This window comes from Nothobranchius furzeri, chromosome 18, assembly GCF_043380555.1.
Source record: "Nothobranchius furzeri strain GRZ-AD chromosome 18, NfurGRZ-RIMD1, whole genome shotgun sequence".
Lineage (NCBI taxonomy): Eukaryota > Metazoa > Chordata > Actinopteri > Cyprinodontiformes > Nothobranchiidae > Nothobranchius > Nothobranchius furzeri.
In genome coordinates this window covers 14,924,247-14,944,246 of record NC_091758.1, presented here as the reverse complement: position 1 = coordinate 14,944,246, position 20,000 = coordinate 14,924,247, and the positions used below count along the sequence as shown (strand labels likewise).

Sequence of the window (20,000 nt, the reverse complement as noted above, 5' to 3'; positions counted from 1 at the left end):
GGGCGCACTCACTTTAGATTCCCGCGGTAAAAGAGGTGGACTGATTGTTATGGATCTCCACTATAGGTCCCGTTTTAAGAACAAAAATGAAAAGAAATAAAGAGACAGCAAAAAATAAAATCTGAGTTTTCCTTTTGTTCTAACATATCCTGAACTTCTGACTGTGCGCGCGGGCCTGGACTACTCCCAGGGCCGGAGACGCTTATAGACCCTCAACACTCACACCCAATACCCCAACCTGCAAGTGAAGTTAATAATTAATGCAAAGGTTGCGGAGCAGAAATGGATTCGACAGGAATATGATAGCAAGGCACGGTGCCGCTCTAGTGTGCGCCTGACGTCGAAAATTCAACTGTTCTTTAAAAAAAATCAAGCCTTCTGTAGCAGCGGAGGGGAGTGGGGGGAAGGGGTTGGGGTGACTGGAAAGAAGAGAGAGGGGGGAGAGAACAGAAGACAAGACACCGGGAAACGCCAATAGAGAGAGAGAGAGAGAGAGAGAGAGAGAGAGAGAGAGAGAGAGAGAGAGAGAGAGAGAGAGAGAGAGAGAGAGAGAGAGAGAGAGAGAGAGAGAGAGAGAGAGAGAGAGAGAGAGAGAGAGAGAGAGAGAGAGAGAGAGAGAGAGAGAGAGAGAGAGAGAGAGAGAGAGAGAGAGAGATGAGAGGGGGGTAGGAGAGAAAAGAGAGAAGGGGGCTGCAATAAAACAAATTTCGACGGGTGTGCGTGTTGCGGGTGGACAGCGTGAGTATAGCGGAAGGAAGAGTCTGCAGGGGGGAGCCACTCTTCTTCAGCTGCGCCTTCATCCTACTCAGTGAATCAGTCTAACGCAGGGTAAATATGGCCCAGGATGGTCTTGTTTCGCCTTGTTTCTGGTGGTGCATGTCACTGTCGTGTTGTTAAACCCCCACACCCATCCTCATCCTCAGTGTTTCGGAGTCGCGTTAGCCGGTGGCTGTTTATGTTTTAGGAAGTGCTGCTCCATCTCTCCTTCCATCACTCTCTCTCTCTCTCCTCTCTCACCCTTTCTCCTCTCAGCTGCTTCTGCTGATTTATAGTGAGGCAGGGTGTCAGCGTGCGGCCGCGGCTGCCATTGTGTGTGTTTGTGAGGGAGTGCTGTTGTTTATGGCGCTGCTCGCGATAAATCATGAGTTCCACCGGTGTGGGGAGACGGAGGGAGATGACGGTCGATGGACCGATGATACACACGCCTAAGGAGGACGCGAAAGCCGCCACCGGCTTCCGTTAACCTTTTCCTTTTTTGTTTCTATTATAATGTCTTATTCTGCTCTTCTCCTTCCATCACACACACACACACACACACACACACACACACACACACACACACACACACACACACACACACACACACACACACACACACACACACACACACGCGCGCGCGCGCACACACGCGCACACACACACACACACACGTTTAGGAGAGATTCCAGAGGGAAATTTCTGCCTGAACCGCTTGGAAAACCCGGTAACTGGATCAGATCCGCATTTAAACCCTTCTCGTGTCTCTGTAGTCCTGTTGGACATCAGAGACATCGGAGACATCAGAGACATAAGTTGCTAATAGAAAGAATTAACCGGAAATCTGAGCGGTCCTTTTTTCCGTCCCACACATGCTGTCTACGGAAGCCTGCTGGAATGGAGCTGGTCCCCATTCTTCTTGTCAGCCGCGGAGTCTCTGCTCTAACTCACAACTCTCACCGGGAACCGGACCGTCTCTCCGTCGCTGAGACAGAACAAGAAACAGGCCCGTGATGGAGGTTTGAGGCACGTAACGGAATATTTCCTCAGACTTCACAGGGTTGCGTTCCATTTTTGGCTCATCCTGCGCGTGAGGCGGTTAAACACAGATTTATCACCTAATAACTCACTACAGTGTGCGCGTGCGTGTGGTGGTGGTGGTAGTGTGTATATGTGTATGTGTGTGGGGTGGGGGTGGGTGGTGGTGGGGGGGGGGGGGTGACACGTGCTCCCAACATTTAGCAATAGCAGTGAACGTTTCTGTGTTTATTGCATGAAGTAAAAAAGCTTTTCATGCCTAACAGCTACAGCTACTACAACTACTACTATACTACAGCTACTACAATATATATATATATATATATATATATATATATATATATATATATATATATATATATATATATATATATATATATATGTGTGTGTGTGTGTGTGTGTGTGTGTGTGTGTGTGTGTGTGTGTGTGTGTGTGTGTGTGTGTGTGTGCTATCTGCACTACTTCAAAAATCCAGTTTTATCCACCAAAACGCAACTAGGCGCAATGACAACTTTTCTGACGCCAGCCTGGCTTTCGCCGCTGCTGCAGACCAGCGGCGAAAGCGCGGCTGGAGTCAGGAGGGTTCTGGTGAGAAAAACTTATTCTGTGTTTCTGGAACTCAAACATTTTCATCTCCGGAAGTTTTAAGTGACAACGTCCCGCCTCAGACGCATCATTCTGTAGTTGGATCAGGAGGGGACGTCTCTATTAGCCCGGTTTGTGCAAAAATTAGCCACAATTTTCAACTTTGCAGCTTTTTACACACACACACACACACACGTGTGTGTCCGTGTGAGTGCAGTGGAACGCATGTAAACAGCAGGCAGACAGGCGCTCCTTCCCACTCGCTGCTCTCTACAGCAGCCATGTTGTTGCTTCATTGTTCTGTTCCCACGCAGCAGAAGACACATCCGAGCTCTCCGGAGATACGAAACATTCCTCATTCATAACCTTTTATTAATCACTTACTTTCAGCTGCTTGTCTTGTTAAATTCACACAGGCTGCACGAGAGTCTGACTCAACGCCATGGAAGAACATTCATATTCTAAACTCACGTTTTAAACAGTTTTCCCCACACACAAAGTAATGCGAAAGTAAGATGTAGCCTCTGTATGCGGTCTGTCCATGAAGACTCAGCCTAGAATTACTAAAATAAAACCAAAACACAGATGGACAAATATTAACCAAATACATTTTTAAAAGGAACAGAAAATGACTCATTTTAATCTAAAAATACAGTTTTAGTTCACAGCAAGAAAACAGTTTTTAAACGGTTTTATTTCAAATTAATATGCAAATCACTGCGCTTTTTATTTGTGGTCAACTATTATTATTATTATTATTATTATTATTATTATTATTATTATATTTATTATTATTATTATTATTATATTACTATTATTACTATTATTATTTTTTTTATTGTTGTTGTTATTATTATCATAATAATAATAATAATAATCACATTATTATTATTATTATTATTATTATTATTATATTACTATTATTACTATTATTACTATTATTATTATTTTTTATTGTTGTTGTTATTATTATCATAATAATAATAATAATCACATTATTATTATTATTATTATTATTATTATTATTATTATTATTATTATTATTATTATTATGTCCTGATGTATAATCTTCTCAGACGCTGAAAGCTGGTGAAAAAAGCAGCTGAAACCAACTAGGAACTCGCTAAAGCGCTGCTTCAAATCAGTCCACGTTCCAGACGAACCGGTTGAGAGCACGCGCTGCAGTGATCCGAGCCGGAAATGTTCCCAGAAGCGCGCGAGGGTCCCGGCCCTTTACGGCGGACGCTAAAGAATTCCCTGAGCTCCACCTTTACTCTTCCTCTACATTGCTTCACCGTCTTTGTTTCATGGCCCTCTGTGAGAATTCCCGTTTCCGTGCATGGTGGACGGCTTGTCCGCACGCTTTGCGTGGGTTTACGCACACGCACATGTGGAAAGAAAGAAAGAAAGAAAGAAAGAAAGAAAGAAAGAAAGAAAGAAAGAAAGAAAGAAAGAAAGAAAGAAATCACGAGGCGCGTCACAAGAGCAAAACAAAGTTTAAGTATAAAAACAGATTTCAAAAAATGATTACAAATAGGTTTAAATGAGAAAAAAATAAAATTGTGCTTAAAATTTAAGGAAATGGGAGCGAAAATGAAAAGGAAAGAAGGAAATCAGAGGATCCCGGGATGGGTAGAATAGGGAGAGGGTGATGAAGGTCACACCAGAGCCTGATCTGCTTTTTAAAGGAGACCGCTGAGTCCACTGATCTCAGGCTCAGGGGAGAGAGCTCCAGAGTCTGGGGGCCACAGCAGCAGATGACCTGTCACATCCGGGAGCACATCGGAGCCGGGAGCGCCTGGCACGTTCAGCAGGTCTGAACAACAGCCCCATTAAGTGGTTTCACCTTCTGCTGGTTTAACTCCCGGTGCCGTTCTTCTTTTTTGGGTTGATTAGAGTTTGGTTTTCTTCATAAACCTCCTGAATATTAATAACCAGTACGCAGATGTCTGTTTGCTCAGCGCCCGTCTTCTTCTGCTCTGATTCCACTCAGTTTGACTCCATGTAATGATCTACCCCTGGCTCTGGTTGCTGCGGACCTCACTAACCCTGCTGGCGCACCTCCATCACCTCTCCAGAACCCCCTCCCTCTCCTTAACCCCCGGAACCCAGCGGCCTTGTTCAGTTGCCGGTGCAGAGCTCGGTTCAGGAACAGTTCACGCTTTCAGTCCACAGACAAGACAGGACGAGCTGTAAAACGCAGAGGGAACTTGGAAGATGCGCACGAGGCAGCCATGTTTTAGGAAGATGTTGATTTATAAAAAAGGTCAGGAACTCTAGAAACGGAACAACAGCACGGTGAGTGTTTGGATCATGCTGGACAGGAAGAAGAGATCAAAGGGCAGAGCGCGATCGCGCTTATCCTCTCTGGTAGCAGAGGGAGATGGTTGTTCTCAACAGGAGAGACAAGAGATCTGGGAATTCGATCTGCCCATGCTCCGGGGAGGCTGTCCGCTGCACACTCCTCGGTGGTGTCCGTTAGTTACCGAGTCCGCCTCTGGCAGCTAGAAAATCAATACGACAGTCCGGCCGTGGTTCGGACTCGTTTTGCAGCCGAGGGCGGAGGGGTGGGGATCCGTGTGGTGGTGTGTTTATTTTTGGGTAAAGTAGCACAGAGAATCTCAGACAGGGCTGTCGGCGCGTGCTGCAGCACGGCAGCGGGCCTCTGAAGATGGGCGTCCAGCTATACACGCAACATGATGCGAAACAGATGCGTTAAAATAATAGCTGCGCCAGCGCCAGCGGTGACGACAGGCCGAGTTTGCGTTCACGTTTAATGCAAATGCGCGTTTGATAGTCGATTTTTTGAAGGAGCACGCGTGATCACGCACAAGTGACAAATATAGTCCAGAGTAGGGAGCAATCGTCGACCCCTTGTGTCGGTTCGTGTCCAGGGCTGACTGCGTCCACCGTGCGGAGAGTCAATCAGACCCACGGAGACCAGGTAAGGTGCTCGAGATGAGTCCCCGACTCCCGCTGGACATGTCAGCCATTGTCTCTGTAACCGCGGGGTGTGGCCGCTCCATGCCCCCAAACATAGCTCCCCTGTGTGTGTGTGTGTGTGTGTGTGTGTGTGTGTGTGTGTGTGTGTGTGTGTGTGTGTGTGTGTGTGTGTGTATGTGTGTGTGTGTGTGTGTGTGTGTGTGTGTTAGCATGCGGGTGAAAGAAATGGGGGTTACAGACAAAAAAATAAAAGTCTAGTTTGTTTCTTAAAGAGCAAGTCACCCCCTACCAGATTCTTACCACTCCCACTTCCTGTTTGAAAAATGAAACAAATGCTGTTGCCTGGCAGACCGAGAGGGCGGAGCCGCTAACAAATACACACACACACACAGGCTCACAACGACATTGTGACATCATATGGTACCAGCTAACGCTCTAGGGTACCTCTTAGCCAATAGCGATGGCACATTTGAATTCAAATGCAGTGTAGAGTTTTTACCTGACAACGGCACAACACTGACAGTTTAGGCAGAAAATGAATGAAAAAAGAATATTTTTCATCAGAACAGAGCTGTGCTGCTTTTATTTTGCCAGTGAGTTAGCTGATTAGCATTTTTAGTGATTGTGAAACACACATGAATGTATACAGGTTACACTCAATTATTTACAATAGCAGACAACTTCAGCTTCTTCCTGAGTTTAATGGTTTGCGACGCAATGCATTATGGGAAACTTTGCTGTCCCAAGTCTGCAGAAGGATGCATTGATGCATCCTCGATACAATGGGCAGAGCAAGAACACATCCGGAAACTTTGAGCGAACTCGTCATGATGCATAGGTAGGAGTGGAACAGTCCTTGGGCCACCGTTGATGACGTTTCACGAGGACGTCCTTAACCTCTTCTACCTCCTTTTCACTCATCTGAGGGAATTTCCCATGCCTAGCTTCCTATTCTTCTGTTTCCAGTGGCGATGTCATAGCTCCCGACAGGCTTGGAATACCTACAAGTTTTTATTTTTTCATGTCAGATTGAAAGATTGTGAACATAAAACATTTGCAGCCAGTGTTCTCCAGTGCATCCAGTTCAACAAGCTACTGGTTGAACTGGCAGACAATCTCTTCTGTTGCTTACAATGGGCCTAACCGTTAGCTCCTCAGTCTGAGAACAAATTCCTGTTTTTTCAAACTGAGGTTGCTCCAAGAGGCATTTACAACAGGTACACCAGTAGAATGTACATGGTGAGCTGCTCTTGTCCTACGATGCACAACAAGGAGCCAGCTGATTGGATTATCTCTAACTTGCTGTTTGTCAGTAAAACCAGACGATCTCGTGAAGGCAGACGTCACACCACACTTTCACTCCTGATTTTAAATCTTAAAAATGTTTTCTGAAAATCAAGTGCAGTTGATGTTTTTAACTCCCCACAATCTAACGATGACCTAACTCTGATTGTAACTCTGTCAAAAATCACATACAACATGTCATAATACGCTGATGACTTTATTGTCATAGTGGTTATTATTATAGTTCTTTATGCACCAAAGGCTTAAAAACCCACAGTTCATTGATTTTTTTATCCATCACGGACACACTATGAGCTAAACACAATCAGAGTAAGATAGTGGAGGTATTGAAACCCAACTCTGCTGCAGGGTTGAAGGCTGACAGCGCTGGCAGAGAGCCTTGTTGCTGCTGGGCCAAGTGGCCTGATTGTGTTACAGTCGCTGGCTTCTCCTCTCTGCACGTTTCATAAGAGAAGCTGGTCGTTCCAACATGAATCAAGTCTGATGCAGAGCTTGCTGCAAGTGGTTCAACCCAGCAGTAATGTGAGTTTGAGCAGGGAAGTGCAGCTTTGAGGCTTAAGAGCTTCATTGATCCGCTGAAACTCCAAAGATGGAAGTTTTCATTTTTACTGAACCAGCAGAAACCTTTGAAACAAACAAAAACTACTAAAAGTGATCAAAGAGCAACAGTGAATCTGCATAACTACACCAGGGGCTGCAATCTGAGCAATGTCATCCTTCAGGGAATAAAAGTCAGAAAAATGCAGAGCTATTCTTGGTTTGTGCTTTTTTAGGGGATTAGTGGGGTCCATGTTTCATTTCATAGCAAATACAGGAAAAACGTTATGCCTGATGACTTCTGATCTAAAACGTCACAAATAAACTGCCGAAAGTTCCAGGCTTCTAACGTAAGCTTCATAGGTTTGTACCACTGAACCACCGTTAGTGAATACATGTACTCCTTTCACAGCACTTGGTCCAAGTAAACAAAATAATTAGTATTATGGTGACTTTAGAGTCTAATCAGTCTCGTGGCTCTTTGAATGAGGCTAAAAGAGCTGTTTTCTAATCCGCTTTGCCTCACGCCCTGGATCACACATATGTTGTCCTTACATTTAAACGATAATGATGGTATTTCGACCACGCCAGTCGCGTACTTTGAGATTCATCAGCTTGTAGAAGTTGGTAATTAGCCTGACTACAAATCAGACGTTGGTACGTTGCAACATAGCCTCCTCTTCTCTAGCATAGCTGCTTCTCACCACACGGTCAGATTCATGGTGGATCTTTCCTCCTGAAGGATAGATTTGAAATTTGCTAAACTTACAGCCATTTTTCTCTGCTTTTCTCCGTATCTTTTTAAATGACGTCACGTTGGTGATGCACAGTTGTGGTACTGGATGATTTTTCAAACCAAACCTAAATAATGTTTCCCTCTGTTCGAAAATAAGCGCATTCCTGGCATCAAAAAGCATCTTTAAAATTCACAGACATCACGTGTGAAATCTGTGACACATAGCAAACTGGGTCAGAAAAGAGCTTTTATAGCCTCAATGATTTTTTTTTCGTTTTTCCAGAGACTTGTGGTCTAGAAGTAGACTTAGGCTCTCCATGTCAAGTGCAGGTCAAATGTCAGACATGAGACTATCTAACTAGCATTTGTATAGTTCTGATGTTTGACTTCATTGCAGGGAATACTGCAAAGCAACTGTCATATGCTATAGTTTCATGTATTTAACTTGAACATAAACACTACTAAGATTCAGGTTTGGTTAAATCAACAAACCCTCCCTATGAGCTGCAGATCCTCACAGGCTAAACCCCAGGTTACCAAAGGTAGACGCCAAGTCCTCGTGTCCTTATGAACCAGCTGTACACAAAGTATCTTAATAGGTACTTCTCCTATTGAAAACAAAACTACCTAATGTCAATGGGTGCATTAACACTTGTGCATGCACATACCCAGGAACAGAGAGGCCAGCTTGATCCCTTTGTGACCCCCCCCCCCCCCCCCCCCAACCCCATTTAGACCTGACGATGTCAGGTCCTCCTTCTGAGTTTGTGGTTAAAGATTAGCATCAAGCAAGGTAAAGATTAACTTGCTGCCATCTGCCGGCAATGCGGACCAAGCTCTGACACCAGCCATACAGGGACCTAACAGCCTGTATCAGAGGGCCTGGTATCCCATACTCCTGGAGTACCCCCCACAGGGCTCCCCGAGGGATGTGGTCAAACACCTTCTCCAAATCCACAAAACACATGTAGACTGGTTGGGCAGATTCCCACGCACCCTCCAGGATCCCCCTAAGGGTATAGAGCTGGTCCAGTGTTCCACGGCCAGGACCAAAACCACATTGTTCCTCCTGAATCTGAGGTTCAACAATCCGACGGACCCTCCTCTCCAGAACCCCTGAATGGACCTTATCAGGAAGGCTCAGGAGTGTGATCCCCCTGTAGTTGGAACACACCCTGCGGTCCCCCTTTTTAAATAAGGGGACCACCACCCCGGTCTGCCAGTCCAGTGGAACTGGCCCCGATGTTCACGCGATATTACAGAGCCGCGTCAGCCAACACAGCCCCACAACATCCTCCCCCTGTAGTTGGAACACACCCTGCGGTCCCCCTTTTTAAATAAGGGGACCACCACCCCGGTCTGCCAGTCCAGTGGAACTGGCCCCGATGTTCACGCGATATTACAGAGCCGCGTCAGCCAACACAGCCCCACAACATCCAGAGCCTTAAGGATCTCCAGGCGAATCTCATCCACCCCTGGAGCCTTGCCACAGAGAAGCTTTTTAACCACCTCAGTGACCTCACCAACAGAGATATGAGAGCCCAACCCAAAGTCCCCAGATTCTGCTTCCGCACTGGAAGACGTGTTGTGGGATTGAGGAGGTCTTCGAAGTATTCTGCCCACCGATCCACAACGTCCTGAGTAGAGGTCAGCAGCACACCGTCCCCACTATAGATAGTGTTGGTAGCGCACTGCCTTCCCCCCCTGAGGCGCCGGACGGTGGACCAGAATCTCCTCAAAGCCGTACGGAAATCTTGCTCCATGGTCTCACCAAACTCCTCCCATGCCCGGGTTTTTGCCTTGGCAACCACCCGAGCCGCATTCCGCTTGGACTGCCGGTACCCGTCAGCTGCCTCTGGAGTCCCACAGGCCAAAAAGACCTGACAGGACTCTTTCTTCAGCTTGACAGCATCCCTAACCGCCGGTGTCCACCAGCAGGTTCGGGGGTTGCCACCACGACAAGCACCGATGATCCTGCGACCACAGCTCCGGTCGGCCGCCTCAACAATGGAGGCACGGAACAGGGTCCATTCAGACTCAATGTCCCCCGCCTCCCCCGGAACATTTTGGAAGTTCTGTCGGAGGTGGGAATTGAAGCTCCTTCTGAAAGGAGACTCTGCCAGATGTTCCAAGCAGACCCTCGCGATACGTTTGGTCCTGCCGGGTCTGACCAGCATCCTCCCCCACCATCTGAGCCAGCTCACCACCAGGTAGTGGTCAGTTGACAGCTCGGCCCCTCTCTTCACCCGAGTGTCCAAGACATGCGGCCGCAGGTCAGACGACACAACAACAAAGTCGATCATCGAGCTGCAGCCTAAGGTATCCTGGTGCCAAGAGCACATATGGACACCTTTATGTCTGAACATGATGTTCATTATGGACAATCCATGACTGGCACAGAAGTCCAATAACAAAACACCACTCAGGTTCAGATCAGGGGGGCCGTTCCTCCCAACTATATATGTATTCTGCTGGAACCAGAAACACTCATTACCAGAGGAAGTGAGATAGAGCTAAATACCATTCTCCATTTTCTAGGTCCAAACATCTTCTGTTGTCTGTGTGAGTTGGTTCTAAAGTTGAAGCGGTAGCAGCCGACTGTTTCTCCCTCTCTGATAATATTGAGTGGAGAACCTCTCACACCAGTGGTGTTCTGTTGCTAAGTACGTGGGTGTGTGATGAGAGGCGGACCCAGGGAAGGGCGGTTCAGTAAAGCCAACAACTGGATGGTTCTGTGGTTGGTTTTGGTCCGAAACATGTTATTGGTGGGGTTTTTTAGGCAAATGCAAGAGAGCCACTTGATCTTTTTTTTTTTATCTCCACAAATCTGCTGGGGAGACATTTAGTCCTGTTCAACAGGAAGCCCTGGACCCTTTACTCATAATTTAAGGCTTTCAAACGTCTGGAGGCCTACAATTATTTAGTTTTAAGGAAAGTTGAGCCGATCTCTTCTGCTAACAGAAAGCTGTGGCCATGCTAACAGCAGCAGTTAGCTTTGACAAGCAGCGCCACAGTGCTGTTTCCATCACCTGTGGGTGATGGCCAAAGAAAATGGATACACCCTCCCAGCAAAAGCCCGGTAAGACTTCAGTAATCTGTCTTCTTATTTATTTCTTCTTTACTATAATAATCTCAGATTGAGACACCCGAATCAGAACTACACGACTCAGTAGATTTAAATTACACAAATATGAATGTTTATAAAACATCTTCTCTAACTAATAGTCACAAGGACTTTCCGTGAACTAAATGAGCCTCACAAAGTGTCTATTGCTGCAGGAAACCAGGTGTTCTTTGTAGTGTTCAGGTTCCTATAATCTCTGTCATGTTTTGTGGTCTTTTACGGAGAAAATTCCAATAAATCTTTTTATCAAGCTTCCCACGTGCCGGACCATCACCACACAGCAGGAATGACCCATCTGCTTCACTGAAACCTCCTCCAAACATGCAAAACCACCTAATTCTGGGCACTGTTGCATTGTTTCTTCACCCGTGAAGCAACGCGAGAAACATAAACACTGATGTCACCAGGGGCGGATTTAGGACTGAAGAAGATCCGGGGCTTAACACACACGCGCGCGCACACACACGCATGCGCGCACACACGTGACACGCACTAGTCAACATCATATATATTTGTCTTGTACCACATAATGTTTAATCTGAAGCTACATATTCAGCATATTCAGGGCAGAGAATTGTTCCTGTTAGTGTTTAGTGTGAGATGATAGTGAATATTCCCTTTCTTTCTCCAACAACTTTACCTGATAGTAAGCTAACTTTAGGCAAACCAGCAGCACAACAAATATTTTCAAATAAGACTCACAAACCTGAGTCAACACCAGTCTCATCAGAGCTGGGGTTCTGTCGTTGTACTTTTGGTCTAAAAAAACGTCCTTATATCCATCTTCACTCATGCGTTTCAGACAGAGACTGCAGAAGCCAGCTGCTGAAGGGCTTCTCTTCAGTCTCAGGTAAACTGTATACTGACTAAGTAGCCTAGTGGTAGAGTGTCTGCCCTGAGATCGGGAGATCAGGGGTTCGACTCCTGGTCGGGTCATACCAAAGATTTTGAGAAAAATGGGACCCAATGCCTCCCTGCTTGACACTCAGCATTGGATTGGGGTTGGATTGGGGGATTAAACCACCAAATAGTTCCCGAGCGCGGCGTGTCTGCAACTCAGGGGATGGGTCAAAATCGGAGAATAAATTTCACCACACACCTGTGTGTGTGACGACTAAATGGGACTTTACAAACTACTGCCAGCTGCGCCCTCTCTGTGTGACTTTGGTACTGCATGTTACTTCCGCGATTTAGATCCGGGGCTTATCATGAAAGATCCGGGGCTTCAGCCCAAGTAGCCGGGCCTAACGCCGCCCCTGGATGTCACCAAACATCATCCCATGGATTCTGACGGACCCTTACCCCAACCCCAGCTAGGTTATTTCCCTAAACCCCATGATTATTAAAGATATCATCCACTTCCTGAACAGATACAAGGATCTATGATTTGCTGAAGCTGGATTTAGAAATGTTTCCAGTTGCTGTTGGGTCAGGAGAGGAATTCCTTCTGCGGGTCAAAGGTCATGTTTCCCATAAGCACGGCATCATATGTCACTGCTTTAAGCAAACACTTCTGCAGCTGAACTTTTAACTCAGGGACAGCAGGAGGATCCCAATCAAATCACCAACTTATCACACATATCAGATAAATCAGACGAAAGCAGATGACACCAACGGAGATAGAAGAGCAAAAGCGTCATGGGCATAATAATAATAATAATAATAATAATAATAATAATAATAATAATAATAATAATAATAATAATAATAATAATAACATATTAATAATGTTAATAATAACAACAACAACAACAAAATAATAATAATAACAACAACAATAATACTAATAATACTAATATTAATAATATTAATACTACTACTACTACTACTACTACTACTACTAATAATAATAATAATAATAATAATTAAAACTATAATAAGATCAGAGACCCTATGTGTCTTCTATCTCATGTGTAATGTTTGGGGTTGCTTTGTTGTCCTCCAGACACAATAAGGATTTTTCCTTTAAATACCTTCAACTGATGTTAGGAGTGTTCTGGTTCCGGTTCTGGGAGCCTTCAGATCAGATTTGGACTACTCAGCTTGTGTGTGTGTGTGTGTGTGTGTGTGTGAGAGAGAGAGAGAAAGAGAGAGAGAGAGAGATAGAGATAGAGAGAGAGAGAGAGAGAGAGAGAGAGAGAGAGAGAGAGAGAGAGAGAGAACCCCCCAACCCCCCCCCCCCCCCCCCCCCCCCGGCCTGCAGGCTGACTCAGATACCAGTTCACTCCTGTTCAGTTTCCGGTGAGGGTCTGGGAGGCGGCAGAACCGGCGGTACCACCGTGATGGGATTGGACCTGAGCCAGAGCTGCGTGAGTGAAACGAAGCTGGTTGAATGATGTCAGGCGGTCTGGTTCGTTTGGGTTTGATGTTTCCTTCACACACACACACACACACACACACACACACACACACACACACACACACACACACACACACACACACACACACACACACACACACACACACACACACACACACACACACACACACACACACACACACACACAGATGTGAGCAGAAACAATTTAGGGACTTTGCGTCTCTATTTTATTTCATTATCATTTGTTTCATTTTGTTTTGTTTTGTTTGGATCCACGTGCGTTCAGATGAGTGGTTTGACACAGATCTGATATTTATTTATCTCTGGGATTTTATCTAATGCGTTAGAAATGTTTTCTATTGTTTAAATATTGTGTGTAGCCTGTTTAGTTTGGAGTGAATTCATTTCCGCTCCACTAACTCCTGCCGAGGAGGCCGCGTGCTCTCCCTCTGTGTGTTTTCATTGGTCAGCTTTATTCCCGGTAAAGATAACCGTTTGGAAAAGAAAGAGAAATCTTGTCCGAGGCCTTGCCCGAGAGAGGAGGAAGCATGGCGAATATAATCGGATGTGTAACAGGATTACTGAATCAATAGGATCTCAGATCACTCCTTAAGCCTTCTCCCTGGTGCGCCTTGCTTTATTCCGGGAATGATTTAAGGTCAGTGAGACCTTCGATCCGAGCGCTCCATTAGACCAGGAGCTCGGTGCTCCAGGCTGCTTTTAAACATTTGATTCTGTTTCGAATATTTTTGTCTCCTGTTCTCGATGTACCAATATTTTGGGAGATCTGTTAATCCGTGACCTGAGAGGAGGAAAACTTCGGCCGAGTTTGTGCTGCTCTGCGTTATTCTGGAGTCTGGAGACTGCTGAGTCCTCGCCAGGCCTCAGAGGAGCTCCAGAGCGAAGGGGGAACACAGAACGGATTTACACTGTCCAGTAAATAAATTATTATTATTATTATTATTATTATTATTATTATTATTGTTGTTGTTGACTGGTGTTAGATGCGCGTGAGCATGTGGAGGTGAATGGTCAGAGGTTACTGATCTCATGTAAGCTGAATGAATGATGTCGCTTAATGTAGCATGTAGACACGCGTTAACAAGAAGGGGCGGCGCGCGGTCATCATGTGATGCACGGTTATTTAAAAAGCTGTCATGACGTCATTATTCTGGCAAAACGGCTAGTGGATCAGAGAGTGTGACTCTGAGCCTTTTAGGCGGATTTTCTTTAAAATAAATGAAAGTATTAAAGTTCGCCTGCAGCAGCGCAGCAGTAACGGCGCGAGACGCTCGTTCCTCAGCTGGAATCAGGGGAAACTCCTCGGCACCGTTCCCAGTGACCTACATGACTGAAGTCCCACTGGGATGGGAATTGGGAATGTGGTTTTCCATACATCAACATGGCTCTGTATCAGTAGTGAAAACCAATATCCGGGACTCAGTCCGCAACACAAATCGTCGACATGCGTCTGCCATCCAAAGAAAATAAAGAATCTTGTCATCCGTTCCGAGCAGCAGCGTGTTGTTACAGGTCTGTAATCCAGCGCCTCCTCCCCCCACCTCCTTCTGAAAGGAGAAAACTCCAAAAAAAGAGAGAAGAAAAGAGAAAAAGAGCTGATTAGTGGTTTGGTTAATGAGTGATGAGGCTATTCAGTAGCTGGAGCGGAGGTTTTCAGAGAAAAGCTGCAGATGGACACATTTCAGGCTCCCACCTTCCGCCTCTACCCAGATCTTCCTCAGCAGTCCGCAGCGCTGCTGCTGTAGAAGTGTTCACACACACACACACACACACACACACACACACAGCGAAGGAACTCATAAATCTTACGTAAACGACAGAGAAGCGTCCTGAATAACAAAAATAGAGAGAAGTGGGGGAGGAGGGGAGGCCATGTTTTCACTTCCACTCTGGTGTCAGCTTTCTGTGCTTCGTCACTACTGCTATTCACTTCTATCTATCTATCTATCTATCTATCTATCTATCTATCTATCTATCTATCTATCTATCTATCTATCTATCTATCTATCTATCTATCTATCTATCTATCTATCTATCTATCTATCTATCTATCTATCTATCATCTATCTATCATCTATCTATCTATCTATCTATCTATCTATCTATCTATCTATCTATCTATCTATCTATCTATCTATCTATCTATCTATCTATCTATCTATCTATCTATCTATCTATCTATCTATCTATCTATCTATCTATCTATCTATCTATCTATCTATCTATCTATCTATCTATCTATCATAGACAGACTGGTGCATAGCTACATAATAATAATAATAAACGTGACTTGGGATGAGGCGGAAGCAGAAGTTTGTGAGTCGGCAGCAGATTTCAGCATTTCCATCCTCAGATTAGCACAGTCCCTGAACGACGCTGGTTTTTGATGAGATCGTGTCGTGTCCTCTCGCGAAGCCTCGTTATTTGGGCTGGAACTGGCGCGCAAGCCTTGCTGGCATCCGTGAGTGTTCCAACAATGCATGCGCAACGAGCAGCTCCAGCAGCGGGCTCGGCTGGTTCTGCTGGCCCTGGCCGCCGTCACTAGGTTCTAGTGCAGAGCTGAAACCACACAGGAAGAGAGAGAGAGTCCATCCGTACCAGAGCCGGAGCAGATCATTCCTGAAGATGGGCTAAGGTTTGGAGTGGGCCGGTCCGTCAGAGGTTCTGCAGCTCTGGAGGCTAAAACCAGAGCCGTCTGAAGTCATTGTCATCAGCTGGGAGCGTTGCAGGCAGCGCTGGTGCCGAGGCGGAGAGTGGCGGTGGAGGGGGGTAAGGGGGCGGGGGGCGCGAGCAGCAGCATCCCGGTAAGCTCGTTCAGCTCGTGCGTTAAGCTAGCCTGCCTGGATTCAACACGCCGAGCTGCTCTCTGGAGCCCCAGTCCCGCTGCGCTCCCGCCTTCCAGCAGTGCCCTCGGTTTCCGGCTGGCGCAGCCCGGTGTTCCGCTGTCCCTGCTGCGGCTGCAGAAGGTGTTTTTTTCTCGGTTCTAGACAGTACCGGAGTAGCGGCGGCTCTGCAGAGAGCAGTGGGAACGGAGACACCGTTTATTTCATTATTTACCACCCATCAGTGATCAGCTCGTGAACCTGGGAGAACTCAAGATGGGCCGCAGCCGGGTCCGGATCGGACTGGACCGGGATCGCCGGTTCTAAAGAAGGTAAAGAGCTGAGTGGCAGGCAAACACCGGCCCGTCATTACGGAAAGAGAACCGTGTGTTTACTCGGTGTGTGTGTGAGTGTGAGCGGCGGGTGGCGCGCGGCGGGCTCGGTGATTTATGGGCCCTGTGACTCCAATCCTGGTTCAAGAAGAGTTCAGCTGCTGGAGCTCTCCTGTCTCTGTCCATCTGTGTCATCTTCTCTTTTCTTTCCCACTCACTCCTTCTCTCCCCCCCCCCCTCTCTCTCTCTCCCTCTTATTTGTTTACAAAGCAATGGCGGCCCGTTTTTCTAGAACGAGGGCGCATCAGTCCTGCTTTGTCCCGCGCGTCTGGCTCAGGTTTTATTTGAATTTTCGTTCTCACTTAATATTTGCAGCCTGTGGGTCCTTCCTGCTCTTTGGGGCTGAAGCCTGGCTCAGAGCTAGAGCTGCTCCTTGGTTCTGACTCGCCTCTGTCCTGATGGGCTCAACAACAACCTCCGTGGGTTATCCAGCTTAATGGATTCTCTGTCTCTCTGCCTGCCTGCTTTTCCCGGCAGGCGCCATTTGTAATTTTATATCCCGGGATAAAGCTGAGACACTGGACACTCGGGCCGACCTCTTCCTCTGCTCTGGTTTCTCTGCTTGGAAGAGTGGATTATGCACGCAGGCGCGCGCTGGAGCTGCTGATTGCATTAAGCCGTAGCCCTACATGCCAAGGGCAGGGACATTACGTGTCCCGTTTAATGTGAAATAGCGTTATGATTTAATAACATATTCCTCCCACACTCTCCAGCCTCCCCCCCTCTCCCTCTCCATATTCCTCAGAGTAAATAATTAGGATTCCAGCTTGTCTGGCGCTAAGATAAATGGCTGACATGTGTGACGCGCGCAGAAGCGTCTGGAGGCCGAGAGGGAGAGAGAAAAGTGATGGAAGTCATAGAAAAGGAAATATGTGAAGAGGGTTGTTTCATTAGACTTCAGCTGCTCCACGTGGATCTGTGGGAAGATGTGGTCTCGTGCTTCCTTACATATCATCATCCGTTCTAAAGGGAAAATGTGCTTTTCACCGGAAGCTCATGTTCTTTTATGTACACGGAGAATAATTGTGTGATTATAAACAACAGCAAGATACATGCAAACGGTAAAAACATGACAGAAATAAGTGTTGTTATTATTTATTTATTTATTTATTTATTTATTTATTTATTTATGTATGTATGTATGTATGTATGTATTTATTTATTTATTTATGTATTTATTTGTCTGGTCTTGAGCTCCAAACTCTAGTTTATACTTTAGGTTTTTTTCTTGCTAAAAACTTGTACAAATCTATCTATCATCTATCTATCTATCTATCTATCTATCTATCTATCTATCTATCTATCTATCTATCTATCTATCTATCTATCTATCTATCTATCTATCTATCTATCTATCTATCTATCTATCTATCTATCTATCTATCTATCTATCTATCTATCTATCTATCTATCTATCTATCTATCTATCTATCTATCTATCTATCTATCTATCTATTATCTATCTATCTATCTATCTATCTATCTATCTATCTATCTATCTATCTATCTATCTATCTATCTATCTATCTATCTATCTATCTATCTATCTATCTATCTATCTATCTATCTATCTATCTATCTATCTATCTATCTATCTATCTATCTATCTATCATCTAATCTGTTTGTCTTTTTAACAATTTTCTTCTTAAATAATTTTATATTTTATTAACATAATCAGAATAAATACCTCCTGAAAATATGTTTAAAAATTCGATTTTTTCACGTTGATATGATTTAAATTTTACCTGATTACTTACGTAATAGCATCCAAATTATAATCGATAATAATAATAATAATAATAATAATAATAATAATAATTAATAGTAACAACAATAATAATAATTATTATTATTGTGATTATTATTATTATTATTATCATTATCATTATTATTATTATTTTTACAACTATCGTAAAAATACGATTTTTATTCTCTGGTTCGTCTGTAATATTAAAAGCTGTAGTGCACACGCACCAGTATAACACTGATTGCTTGTCGGTTAGATTCCCCGTAAAAGCTCCGTTCACGCACATGCACGCACCACGGAGGAAGGCTTTATTTACAGCCGCTGTCACACAACATCTCTCCCTGAAGGCCTGCAGGACTCATCGGCTTCACTGGATGTCAGAATAAAGACATTTACATAAAACAGTAAAAATATGACAGAAATGAGTATTTTTTAGTAATTAATTGTTTTCATTTATTCATTTGTTTATTTATTTATTCATTTATTTTTACAGCTGGATTTTGGATTTAATTAATGGTAATGCAAGTTAATAATTTCAATTTGTAAAGTTGAATTCCTGCCATTATGAATGATAACAATGTTGTGAAAGTTTAACCGTGTGTGTGTGTGTGTGTGTGTGTGTGTGTGTGTGTGTGTGTGCGCGTGTGTGTGTGTGTGTGTGTGCGCGTGTGTGTGTGTGTTTGTGTGTGTGTGTGTGTGTGTGTGTTTGTGTGTGTGTGTGTGTGTGCGTGCGCTTGTGTGTGGGTACACTCTTTGCCCTCCTCGTGCCCCCTCCACCAGAGCATCTGCTGGCTGAGAGCTGGGCTCAGAGGGGATGGGGGAGGGTCAGGTGATGAGGAGAGAAAAGCAGAGGTTTCTATTCATGTCATGGTGCCTTTCATTGGAGGAAGATGGATTTAACTCTGTCATTTCTTCATTCTGTCTCTGCTAACCTTTCAGGTCAGATTGCTGGGGACCGTTGGAGAGACACTGTCACATGACCCTTGGTACCAAATGGTCTTCCGTCAGTTGTTTTCTGTAAGGACCGGAGCAAAAGAAAACACCACCTTCTCTGTCAGAAATGCAGAAGACAACCTACTACGACAACTCTTCAACACTCTTTGGTGGCTACTCTTCCTACCAGGTGCAAGGAGCAGGAGCAGCTGCTGCCAATGGGTTTGGGGGCTACAATGCCCCGGTCCCAGTGTCCCACCACCAGCCTGCCTTCCAGTCAGCGACCCATCTGGATGTGGATTCGTACCAGCACTCTGCCTGCTCTCTACAGTCCTTGGGCAGCAGCGGTGGGCACCAGCAGAAGCAGCAGCTAGCCAAGACCAAGGAGCTGAATGGCAGCTGCATGAGGCCCAGTCTGCCTGCTGAGCACCACCCTGCCCCCCAGGTGTCCCCCCCACTGCCCCCGAATCCCAGCAATGGTAATGCTGCAAATCAGCAGCCAGGGGGCAGTGCTGGGTCTTCTGCAGTCTCCAAATCAGGACCCAATAATTCATCAAATTCCTCTTCATGCTCATCATCTTCCTCATCATCTTCCTCCTCTTCACTGCCGCCCAACCCAGCCGTGGCCAAGCAGATTTTTCCCTGGATGAAAGAGTGTCGGCAAACCACCAAGCAGAAAACCTGTTCTCCTCCTAACAACTCTGGCAACGGTGTGTTAGAAAGATAACCGCTATCTCCCT

The 20,000-nt window shown here is 45.4% G+C and overlaps 1 protein-coding gene across 11 annotated transcripts in view; it reads left to right on the top strand.

The window, feature by feature from the left end:
* hoxb3a (homeobox B3a) overlaps positions 1 to 20,000 on the top strand; it is a 70,549-nt gene that overhangs the window by 38,857 nt on the left and 11,692 nt on the right. For 3 of the 11 annotated variants that reach the window (XM_070546888.1, XM_070546887.1, XM_054741918.2), the window contains 2 exons: positions 19,267 to 19,344; positions 19,451 to 19,970. In XM_070546888.1, the coding sequence (XP_070402989.1) occupies positions 19,267 to 19,344; positions 19,451 to 19,970 (598 nt within the window). Of the gene's footprint in view, positions 1 to 449; positions 829 to 3,434; positions 4,678 to 13,234; positions 13,334 to 15,525; positions 16,520 to 19,266; positions 19,971 to 20,000 lie in introns of those variants that run through there. The other 8 variants (XM_070546894.1, XM_070546895.1, XM_070546889.1 and 5 more) reach the window with 8 other exon arrangements.